The sequence below is a fragment of the Mustela nigripes genome, chromosome 5 (genome assembly GCF_022355385.1).
Source record: "Mustela nigripes isolate SB6536 chromosome 5, MUSNIG.SB6536, whole genome shotgun sequence".
Taxonomy (NCBI): domain Eukaryota; kingdom Metazoa; phylum Chordata; class Mammalia; order Carnivora; family Mustelidae; genus Mustela; species Mustela nigripes.
Genome location: NC_081561.1, coordinates 78,723,278 through 78,735,890, shown reverse-complemented (window position 1 = coordinate 78,735,890; position 12,613 = coordinate 78,723,278). Strand labels below are relative to the sequence as shown.

Sequence of the window (12,613 nt, the reverse complement as noted above, 5' to 3'; positions counted from 1 at the left end):
TAAAATTTTAATTTGAATGTTTCTATGCTTCCATTAAACACATATTCATCGTGTGTCTATTACATGCTTTTTACTGTGCTAGTTTAGTCACTTGGGAAACACCACTGAACATAACATTAAAACTGCTTCCTGCATTTACTAAAATAGATGAGGGTCCATAAACCATAATCCTATTGAATAAGAGAGAGAATGCGTGTTTTTTTCCTGTCTTTGTGGCAAGGAGGAGGTAGATAGGGTTTTCCTCAACCACTTTTTGTTTTGAAGACTGAACTTTAGACCAGAGTCATTTTACCTTATGATCTCATTTTTACAGAATTTAAGCTGTAAAGAGACTTTTCTCAGAGTCTAACAGAGGGAGACAAGTGAGTAAATACATATACAGCAAAACAAAATAAGAATTATATAATAGGAGAAGTGCAGAAGTCTCCGAGAACATACCAAGAGCGCCAAACTAGATTTGGGGAAGGCAAGAGAACTCACGAAAGTGACATCTAGCTAGAATGTTGGTTTCTGGCATTTTATTTTGCAGACAAGCCAGATTTGAGGTGCTTAGCTGGTAACTTATTTTCTTCTTCCTAGGTCTGCATAGGATGATTCTCTTTATTTACATAATTCAAAATTTTGCTAGAATTTTTAAAAGTTTGAGTCTCTTTTTACTAATATACTGGAATCTGAGGAGTTCTTTCAGTTTGAGAACAACAGTATTTTTTCCTTTAATTTTATTTTTGGTTTTTGCTTCTGTTCTCATTTTCCCATTTGCTTCTTCAGGATCACCTACAATTCTCAAACTACACCGCTTTGGTCTGTCTGCCCAGTCCGTGATATCCTCATGTTCTCTGCAGCCGTTTTCCTACTTGCCACTCGGACCTGTTGACCATTTTAGAGTGCGCATTTTCCACAGTGAAAATTCCATTGTATGTATTTGCCACCAATGCATTTTTAATTACACTACTGCATTTTTAGCTGAATTTCAATAATCTATTTCACCTCCCTCAGTTTCAATTTGTGCTCCTCTGTGTGTCTTTTCGTCCTATATTCTTTAAGTCTTTCTGCTCTTGATTTACAGAGCTCATCTCTCATTACGATTTAATGAAAATGCCAAGCACATTTTAAAATGCCATTTAGGATCTTGGAATAAATAATTTTCAGAGATCAGCAGTAGCAAGGATCAATCTACTGTCTCTGAGCTCTAAATTCCCTCCTTCCTTGTCCTGCTTGATGATACTCTCCTTGGTCCCTGTAGATATTTCTCTGTGATTAGGTAGCAAAATGTTAAGCTTAGTCAAGAGTGGGTCCAGGGGAGACCTAATAAGGCCGTTGAGGTCTTCTGTTCTAGTTTCTGGTTCGTCATTACCATTGTCATTATTATTATTTTACTTTTTAGTATGAGAGCCAAGTAGTCCAAAGAGAATCTCAGCTGGCCAGTTTCTCCCCACTGGCAGCTTTCTGAGAAGCTTTGGTCTGCACACGTGCTCTGACATTGACAAGCATCTCCAGGATGCTCACATCCTACAGCAATGGTGGACAGCATCTACAGACCAGTCCTTGTCCACAAACTCTGTTCACCCTCACTCAGCCTAAAAATAGTAGCTACTCTTTTATACCTGTTACTTCAGGTCTCCCTATATCCTTCTTTTATGCTTTTTGAGTAACTAAGCACCTTTAACCAGTTAACAATTCTTTATATTCTACTTTTCCTTTTTATTTATTTTTTAATTAATTTATTTATTTGACAGAAAGAGAGTCACCACTAGGCAGAGAGGCAGGCAGAGAAAGAGGGGAAAGCAGGCTTCCCACTGAGCAGAGAGCCCGTTGCGGGACTCAATCCCAGGACCCTGAGTTCATGACCTGAGCCGAAGGCAGAGGCTTAACCTATGGAGCCACCCAGGTGCCCCAATACTTTCCCTTTTTAAATAACTGTTACGGCTTCTGTCTTCCAAGGAAGTCCTGACTTGGTATCCACGTGGGTGCCATCTCTCTTTGTGTCCGAGTTTTCCACCATGCGGTGTTTGTTTGTCATGAATGACTGGATTCTTTTTGGTACAGTTATATTATCCTTCTCAGATCTCTATCTGTGTAGCTCTATAGCAGACTTCCATGCATTACAACTTGCCAGATTCCCAGATCCAAGTCTGGCTGGATATCCCTTTGCAGTTCTCACACTTTCGTTGCTCAGCGTAATCCCTATATCCACTACTACCGGGGATATTCCTGCTTCTGTTTTTGCCAACAGTAGTCTATGTATGAGACGACTCTTTCTAGGATGTGATGTACAATCACCAGTTTCCATCTATCCTCTCTTTCCTGTCCAAATGTTTGCTGAAATACCTTCACAGATTCTGACATTAAAATAGTCACTAGGCCTTATTATTTTTGGTGTCTTTATCATTAAGTATTTTTATTTCTTCAGTGCTATCCAGTGGGGGAAAAAAACGCTACTCTAAGTTATTTTAACCCCCAAATCCAAAATGTGATTATTTATTAAATTATAAACATGGACATAGTTGCCTAAGCATAGTATAACCCACTGCTGTCACCATAAGTAACTCATCCTTATAGAAACATCAGATGGAGAATGAGATTTCAAAATAAGAATAATTAGGGGTGCCTCTGTGGCCCAGTCAGTTAAGCACTGACTTTTGATTTTGGTTCAGGTCATGATCTCAGAGGTTATGGGATGGAGCCCTGTGTCAGGCTTCATGCTCAGTGTAGAGTCTGCTTGTCCCTCTCCCTACCCATGCTCTCTCACTCTCTCGCTTTAAAATAAATAAATAAATAAAATCTTTAAAAAATAAGAATAATTAGTTCTTTCACCTAAATGACTTTTCCTTGACTCACTTAAAGAAAATGGGCCACAATCAGAAACAGAAAAGTATGATATGTTATGGAAATTATAGTCATGCAATACATTTTAAAATGTCTCATGAGACATTCTTATCCTTTAACTAAAATATGAAATGTCTGCTACCCAATTTATTATATAACACCAAAGCACTAATTCTTAAAGACTAGATGACAGTCCAAGTAGACATTGGGGCCTTTTCAAATCAGGAAGTTTATTCAGGAAGTTATAGTGGAGAATAAAAGGGACCATTAACCATATGTTTAGATAGCACTATAGCCAACATCAAACTTAAATCATAATTAGATGTAATGTTTGTTTAGCAATAGAGGATTTATGCACTACTCCCCTGCTAGTGAAAGATGGCAGGCTTTGTATTCTATTCCAGTGAAAGCTCAAATGATGTGTATGCTCACACTTCAGCACAGAGAAATTACCCATGACACAAAGAAAAAGAAGCTATAAATCTCAAATCACTGTTCATTTAGATTATAATCACCCAAATTTTTCAGTAGTAGAATACATGCTCATAAATATTTGTGAGGACTCTATGAATTTTTTTGTAATTGTTAATAATGATGAAGTGTGTAGCTATTCAGAAATTCAGATTTTTAACAGTGGTTCAAGGTAATCAAAAATTTTCAATCAACTTCAATCAACATAATGTTTATTCAACGACCAGTAAAAATAATGGTATCAAACACAGAACTACTTTTTTAAAGGAAACTTGGCCTATATTCCATTTTGATTTATATCCTGATTAGATATCATCTTTGAGGTGCCTGGGTGGCTCAGTGCATTAAAGCCTCTGCCTTCAGCTCAGGTCATGATCTCAGGGTCCTGGGATCAAGCCCCACATAGGGCTCTCTGCTCAGCAAGGAGCCTGCTTTCCACCCGCCTCTCTCTGCCTGGCTCTCTGCCTACTTGTGATCTTTCTCGGTCAAATAAATAAATAAAATCTTTTAAAAAAAGGCATCAGCTTTAATTTCAGGAGATTATTAGAGTTTGGCCACATCACAGGATTTTGTGGATAGAATGGAACCCTCTTAAGTTTCTTTCGGGTTTATTCATGAGTCCAAGGGATAGGATAGATGTTTGGATTCATAGTTGAACATGCAAAAAGTCAGTCATAGAAACTGACAGCACTGCTCATACTCACAAAAAGCTTTGGAACTCTTGAGAAGTTTTTGTTTTGTTTCCAAAAATGTACTTGAAACTTAACAGTGCCATTGGCACTAAAAAAAATGTGTCCTGTATAGTTTTTATTTAATCATATGACTAAATGAAGTCATATCTTTGAACCTCCTTGAACAATCATCAATATTCTTATTTTTCTCTAGATTATGTATTCTGGACCAGTGCATTCAAATGCTTTATCATATATGTAAAGATGATTAGAGTCTGCATGTGTGTTAAGTCAGCAGAAAAAAGAAATAATTTACAGCTCTATAGGGCACTACCATGGAGTCAAACAGACCAAATTTGGTCATCATGTTCTAATATTTCTCAGCCCAATGTGACTGATTAGAATGACTCTCACTAACATCAAAATGACCTTATTTAGTGCTCTTAATGGACAGTCAACCCTAATCTTATTTGACCTCTGTCTTGTTTTAATTTTTAATTTATTTTAAATTTTAATTTAAAAAGGTCTAAGATTCATTGTTTATGCATCACACCCAGTGCTCCATGCAATACGTGCCTGTCTTGCATTTAATATGAGAAAACATTCCTTCTTTTTAAACAGTCTTTTAGTTTTTAAAGCACTTACATGGTTTATCTTCTTTTTTTAAGCCGTCAAACTACAAAACCAAAAGCTAAAAAATGAAAACCAAGAAACAACTATTATCAGACAGTGGATGCCAGGAAGCACAGGACTGTGATTTCTAGAGAAGGAAAGCAAATGAAGCAGGGCAGGAAAAATTTTCTAGGCTGTAACCCAGAGTTTGGAGAAGCTGAGATAGAATCGATGGGGCCAATAGAATATTTTCCTAAAAATGAGAAAGTCATACACAGAGAGTATTCCAGAAATCTGCAGAAGGCCCTTTAAATCTTTGGCTGAGTACCGATCTGTGTATCATGAGATAAGAGTCTATGTGGATGAGGGGGAAAAGAAATTGGAAAGCCATAAGCTGAAAAAATTCCTAGAACTCACAGAAAGCTTGAAATAATTTCTATTCCCAACAGCCAGAGTAGAAAGATATAGTAATGCACTTAGCCCCTTAGTAGTGGAACTAAATGACCCTTGGATTAAAGCCTGCTCTAGACCCTCTCTAAAACAAAACAAAACAAAACTCAACTAAACCAAAAACTTAAAAGCAAAGCCTAAAAAGGTCCAAGCATCAGTGAGTAATTAACCTGTTTGCCAAGGTAAAGTTCAATACTCTTTAAAGGAATAAAGTGAAAACCAATATGCAACAGTGAAAAATGTACATCTGGCATCTAAGTCAAAATTATCAGGCATGGAGAGAAGTAAAAAATATGATTGATAATCAGAAGAAAAATCAACCATTAGGAATAGTATTAAAATAAAAAAAAATTGTGGAATTAGCGGACAATCATTGTAAAAGCTAATATTTATAAATATTATTAAATATTCTAGAGAATAAATGGAAATGTAAATATAAGGAGAGAAATGAAAGATATAAAAATATCCAATAGAAATTTTACAGATAAAAAATGTGAAATGAAAAAAAATATAACCAATTATATTAAAAACAGATTAGATACCACAGGAAAAAATATTAGTAGACTTGGACACTTAACAATAGAAACTATCAAAAATGAAGAATACAGAAAAAGTAATAACGAAAAAAATAAACACAATCTCAGTTAGCTGTGGAAAAATATAAAGTGGACCAACATACACATAATGAGTTCCAGAAGGAGACATGGAGGAAAAGAACAGCAAAGTGTTTGGAGATGTAATGGCTGGAAATTTTCCAAATTTAGTAAAAACTGTGTTCCCACAGATCTAACAGGTGCAACTCACCACATGAGAAATAAACAAGTAAACCACAAAAAGACAGCATAATCAAATTGCTGGAAACCAGGAATTAGGATTTTAAACCTAGAAAAAATATCTTTGAAAAATGAAGGAAAAATACTGTTTTTGAACACACAAAATTGAAATAATCATTGTCAGTAGACCTGAAATACTAGAAGTTATAATAGCAATAATTAGGATGTAGCTAATGAAAGAAAAAAAAATGATATGAAATAGTAATTTGTCTGTAACAAAGGAATGAAGAGCATGGGAATTAGTACGTGCGGAAAAAAGAAAAGCAGCATTCTTGCCTTTTAAAAAGATAACTGACTATTTAAACCAAAATCCTAAGATTATAGTGTAGGATATATAATATAGAGGAGTAAAGTGTATGACAAAGGACAAGAAAGGGAGTAACAAAGGATAAAAAATGGAAATTAGAGGTCTACTCTTATAAAGTTTTAAGATGCTAAATATAAAGTGTATATTAGTATTTTAGGATACATTATGAAAAGTTAAGATGTACATCACTAGACAAAGACAAAAGACATAAAATACTTAGAGTTAATAAGTCAAATGTGGAGATTAAAAAAAGAATGCAAGAGCAGATAAGGCAAACCGAGCAGTGAAATGTAGACTTAACCCAATGATATTGATATTTACATTAAATGGAAAGGTTAAATAATCCAATTAAGATCGGAGCAACAACAAAGATTTAAATATATTCTATATAAAAGAAACATTAAAATATTAGAAAAGAGATGGAATTAATGATAGTTTGGAAAAATGTAAACCAGACAAATACCAATCAAAAGAAAGACGGGTGTTAAGGAGGACACATGTGATGAGCACTGGGTGTTACACACCACTAACGAATCGCTGAGCACTACATCAAAAACTGATGAGGTAGTAGATGGTGGCTAACTGAACATCATAAAAAAACTCTCTAAAAAAAAAACAAAGATGGAACCATGGCTATATGATTATCAGAAAAAAATTTTCAGAAGAAACATTACTTGGGATAAAGAGGGACTTTTTATATTCATAAAGGCAACAAGTTTTCAAACAGATACAATAATCCTAAATGAGTATCCACCTAGTAATATTATCACTCCAAAATACATGAATCAAAACCTGAGTGGACTCAAGAAAAAAAGAGACAAATCATAAGCATTAAAACTCTCAGTTATTGATAGAATATGTACACATAAAAATTATTAAGGATAATTGACTTTTATAGATTTCATCCAATGATACCAGTATACACATTATTTGCTAGTACATTAACCAAAGTGGACACTATTTTAAGACATACAACAAATCTCTAGAAATTCAAAAAACTGAAATTATACCAAATATGTTATATGTATTATAATACAGATATAACAGAAAGATATAGCATACTTCTAATGAATGAATCACAAATAAATAATAAAATAAGTAAGAATATTTTAACAATGGAAATTCAAACAACATATCAAAATGTGTGGGATGCCACTAAATTAGTGCCTGGGAGGACATTTATAACATGAAATGCTTGTATTAGTAAAGAGAGAAGCGGGGGGAAATCGGAAAGGGAGATGAACCATGAGAGACTGTGGACTCTGAGAAACAAACAGAGTTTTAGAGGGGAGGGGGTGGGGAATGGGTGAGCCTGGTGATGGGTATTAAGGAGGGCACGTATTGCCTGGAGCACAGTGTGTTACATGTAAATAATGAGTCTTGGAACACTACATCAAAAACTGATGATGCACTGTATAGTGACTAACATAAACCAATAAAGAAAAAAAGAGAGATCTCAAATCAACAATCTAAGCTTTCATCTTAAGAAACCTGGAACACAAGAGAAAATTAAACTCTAAACAAAAGAAAGAATTTTTATTTTGTGTAGTTATCAAATTTATTAATTAAAGTTGCTCATATTATTTTCATATTATTCTTTTAATGTATGCAGGATCCTTATGATGTCCCTTCTTTTAGTCCTGATTTTGATTATTTCTTTCCTCCCTTTAAACTTTCTTGATCAATCTTCTTAGAGTATTACCAATTTAATGAATAATTTCAAAGAACCAGTTTTTGGTCTCATTGTCTTTTCTCTCAAGTATTTTTGTTTTTATTGTTTTTCACTAATTATGCAAACTCCTTCATAAACTATGAGAAAGTTTCCCAATCTATTTCTTGAGGCCAGCTGTACCCCAATAACAAAATTATACATTAAACTACCAAAAAAGCCCCAAACTATGAAACAATATTCCTTATGAACAGAGACCCAGAGATCATTTACAAAATGCTAGCAAACATAATCTAAAATAATTTAAAGTAGATAATCCCTCATGATCAAGCAGGATTTATCTGAGGATTGTAAGTTGGGTCAACATTTGAAAAGCAAATAATGTGATTTACCATATTAACAGCTGAAAAAGAAAAAAATTATGTGATCATCTTAATAGATGTAGAAAATGCACTTTGTTAAAATTGGACATATATTCTTGATAAAATTAATAGCTAGGAATAGGAGGAATAGCCTCAAACTGATAAAGAGCATCTGTAAATAAAACACAGCTAACAACATACCAACATTCTGAATTGTAAAAGACTGAATGCCTTCTACTTCACGTAAGGAATAAGGCAAGGTTATTTGCTCCTGTCTGTGCAAGTCAACATTTTACTGCAATAGGTCAAGAAAGTGAAACAACATTTATACAGGTTGGAAAGGAAGAAGTAAAACTCAGTTTGCAGATGGTATGATTGTCTACATAGAAAGTCCTAATGAATCTACCAAAAATAACTAGAATAAGTATAGCAATGTTGCAGTATAAAAAGTTAAACATAAAAATAATTGCATTTTTAATGAAACAAATAACATTTTGTAAAAAAAAATATGAAGCACAATGATAAATTTAGCAGAACATGTATAAAACTTGCACACCAAAACCTATAAAACATTGTTAAGAAAAAAATTATAGGCAACTAAATTAAAAAGTACATCATATTCATACATTGTAAGATGCAATATTCTTAAATGTTCATTCTTCCCAATTCAACCTGTAGATTCAGTGTAATCCCAATCAAATCCTAGAAGGCTTTTAATAAAGAAATTGATAAGCTACTTTAAAATTTATATGGAAATGCAACAGATCCAATGTACTCAAAAGATACGGGAAATGAAAAACAATTGGAGAGTTTACACCACCTCATTTCACACTGTGCTAGAAAGCTGCAGTGATCTAGACAGTACTGTGTTAGTCCAAGGACAGACATAGGTCAACAAAACAGAATAGAGTTCAGAAATGTCTGAAGGACATATACAGTCATTTTATTTTGATTGAAGTAATTCAATGGGGAAGAACAGTCTTTAAAAAATGATATTAGAAAAATTGGATATCCATTAAAAAATGAATTATAACCATTACCTCAAACCATAACAGAAAAATTAACACTTAAAATGAAATGTGGACCTAAATGTAAAAGCCAAAACTCTAAAACTTGAAGAAAAGTATCTTTAGATATTGACTTAAGCAAATATGTACTTCTTAGAAAATAAAAAGCATGCCATGAAAGGAAAAGACAATAAAAACTAGTCTTCATAAAAATTAGATGAAGATACTATAGAGGAAATAAAATGCAAGCTATCTAGTGGGAAAAAAACAGTTATAGACCATATATATGTTAAAAGACTTATATCTAGGATACATAAAGGACACTTACAGCATATTACTGAGAAAACTAATGACCCAAAATAGAAAAGATTTGTATAGATATTTCCCCCAAGAAGATATATAAATGGAAAATAAATAAAATTATTCTCAATATCATTGGACATTAAAGCAATGCAATGATGTAAATAAACACCCCAATGAAGTGTTGGGAGGGATGTGAAGTATTCTTGTGATGAGAAATGAAATCGTACATCTACACCTATACTTTTGACTTATACACTGTGTTCATAGCAAACTTACTCGTAATAACCTCACACTGGAAATGACTCAAATGCCCTTTAAATGGTAAATACATAAGCCACAGCATCTCAGCTAATGTAATTAAAATTAAAAATACCAATTAAAAATAATAAGCTACTAATAATATGCAACCGTGTGGATAAATCACAAAGGCATTATACGAAGTAAAGGAAGCCAGACCAAAAATAATACTCCCCAGAGCAAACAAGACAAAACCTGAACAACAACATGGAATATGGCTCAATTTCTATTTATTTGTAGAAGTTACAGAACTACAGCGATAGAAGGAGAAGCAGTAGTGTCCTGGTGCTGATTAAGGGGTAAGGGGAAGTGGACTATAAGGGGACACAAGACATGGTTCTACAACTATAATCACTGATCAAAACTCACCACTTTAAATAAGTGAGTTGTATTTAATTAGTATTTCATAAAACACTGACAAAAATCCTGAACTCATCAACTTTCCTACCTAAACTTGAGTCTCCTATAATCCTTCTCGCAATAAATAATGTCATCTAATTTCCTGAAAAGCAAATCCCAGGACTCGCCCTTAAAAACTGTCTCTTTCTTAGCTTGCAGATCTATGAGTTTATCAAGTCAGCCCAGCAGTAATATAGCCCACTCCATCTTCATGGAGACTCACTGACGGGGTCCACACTTTGATCATCTCTCACCGATATAACTGCAACAGCCCTTATATACGTAACATAACATTACGGAATCTGGTCATGCCACGTTCTATGGTATGCCCATGGGCAAAATGAGGAGTCTTTCAAGCTCAAGGCTGTTAATAGGACTCCACAGAATCCTCTCAACTGCTTCTTAAAAACTGAAACCTATCTAACACGTATTGCCTGGAGTGCTGGGTCTGGTGCATAAACAATGAATTTTGGAACACTGAAAAAAAATAAAATTAAAAAAAAAATTAAAACCTAGTCCTAACTGGGGGAGGCAATTACTATAGATTTTTGGCAAATTCCACTAATTAGTTCCTAATTTCCTTGTACTTTGCAGATAGTTCACTGGCTTAGGTATGAAGTTATTGCTATTTCTGGTTTTATTATAATTTTCCCTCTTTTTTGGTAAGAATCATGAATGAAGATTCATAAATGTGTACTTACTTCATCATATCTCCCACAGGTAAAATGTGAGATAGTGACTGCAATCACCCTTTGCTGATAGTTCTATACTGTTTTAAAATATAGTATTGGCTTTGAAATGCTTGCCTATAAAGCTTTAACAAAATAAATTTCTTAAAATATGATTGGATAAAATAAAGCAATCAATTAACTCACCTTACAACCAGTGGTGATGCTGTGGCCCCAGGTATTAGGTGCACATCTAGAACATTTCTCTCCAATGGTATTGGGAGGGCAAATACACTGACCAGTCTTTGGGTCACAATTATTTCCCAGATGGGAACAGGCACAAGCTTCATGGATGGAAAGAATAGTAAAATAGAAAAAATCTGATAGAAAGTACTGAGTTTATATGGGAATTTGTGCTGTTTTATTTTCTGTATCATGGGTAAGAATCCTCATTTATTTTGTATATCACAGTATTTTCCACAGAACAGTTGATCAATAAAATTATATGGTATTGTTTTTAATAATTTCAAAAAGTAACATATTCTTGGTTTTTCAACTAAGTTTAAAGAAAGAAAGAAATGGAATATCAGATTCTATGCTAACTGTATCTAGATACTATAAAGTTTAAATTTTTGTTTCTATAGTTATTCTAAGTTAAAAAGTAATTTTTCTATGCTGTATAGATTAATATTTCCTTCCTGCTGATGACTCTCTTTTGCAATAAAAACCAGTAAGCGCAACAGCCCTCTGAAACTCAGTGTATCAGGTATATAGTTATAATTGCCATACATCAGGATATTGTAAAAATTTAAAACAGATGAGTTATGTGTGTGTGTGTGCTTGTGTGTGTATATGAAGATATTTTTGAGTTTTGTTTACCACCAGCCTGTTCTTTTCAATAGATTTTTCATTTTCTTAGCTATGTGATATGAAGAGTACAAATTTTCAAAGAATGCAAAACTAAGATTTGAAAAAAATTGTTTCAGAAGCGCTTTACACTCACCTAAGATGAGCATTGTATGCCACTTATTAGCTACAGTTGACTCAGTAAGTATGTTTTAGTGCAGTGTTTCAAACTGAAGTGAAAGGGAGAAATACCATAGATTCTCGGTTTAAGACAGAAGAAACGAATATTTTAAGAAACCTTTGCATTGATTATATGATGATTAAATCTTTAAATGAAATACATTTAGAATATTTGAGTAAGTTCAGTTTTTTTTTTTTAAGATTTTATTTATTTATTTGACAGACAGAGATCACAAGTAGGCAGAGAGGCAGGCAGAGAGAGAGAGAGAGAGAGAGAGAGAGAGGGAAGCAGGCTTCCTGCGGAGCAGAGAGCCCGATGCGGGGCTCTATCCCAGGACCCTGAGATCATGACCTGAGCTGAAGGCAGCAGCCCAAACCACTGAGCCACCCAGGCGCCCCGTAAGTTCAGTTTTTAAGGGATCACAATTATCATTGTTCACAGCATTCTATATCAGCTGTGAAAAATGTTTAGTATAATACTGGACATAAACACCAAATAAAGGTTAGCTGTTGTTTTTGTTATTATTATTGTTGTTGATTATTTCATGCCAAAGGACTTAGTTTGTATATACCATTTATCAAGAAGAAAAATAGTTAACATTATGTTCAAATTTATGTGCTAAAAAAAGTCTTGGGACGGTTCTATTCATTACCAGCAAAAAGAAATTCTTTAAGCAGTTCCTCAGAGGAATCATAAAACTTAGTAGGGAGA

The 12,613-nt window shown here is 33.9% G+C and overlaps 1 protein-coding gene across 1 annotated transcript in view; it reads right to left on the bottom strand.

The window, feature by feature from the left end:
- LAMA2 (laminin subunit alpha 2) overlaps window positions 1–12,613 on the bottom strand; it is a 638,355-nt gene that overhangs the window by 225,077 nt on the left and 400,665 nt on the right. The window contains exon 22 of the mRNA XM_059400698.1: window positions 11,083–11,219. Within this exon, the coding sequence (XP_059256681.1) occupies window positions 11,083–11,219 (137 nt within the window). The remainder of the gene's footprint in view (window positions 1–11,082; window positions 11,220–12,613) is intronic.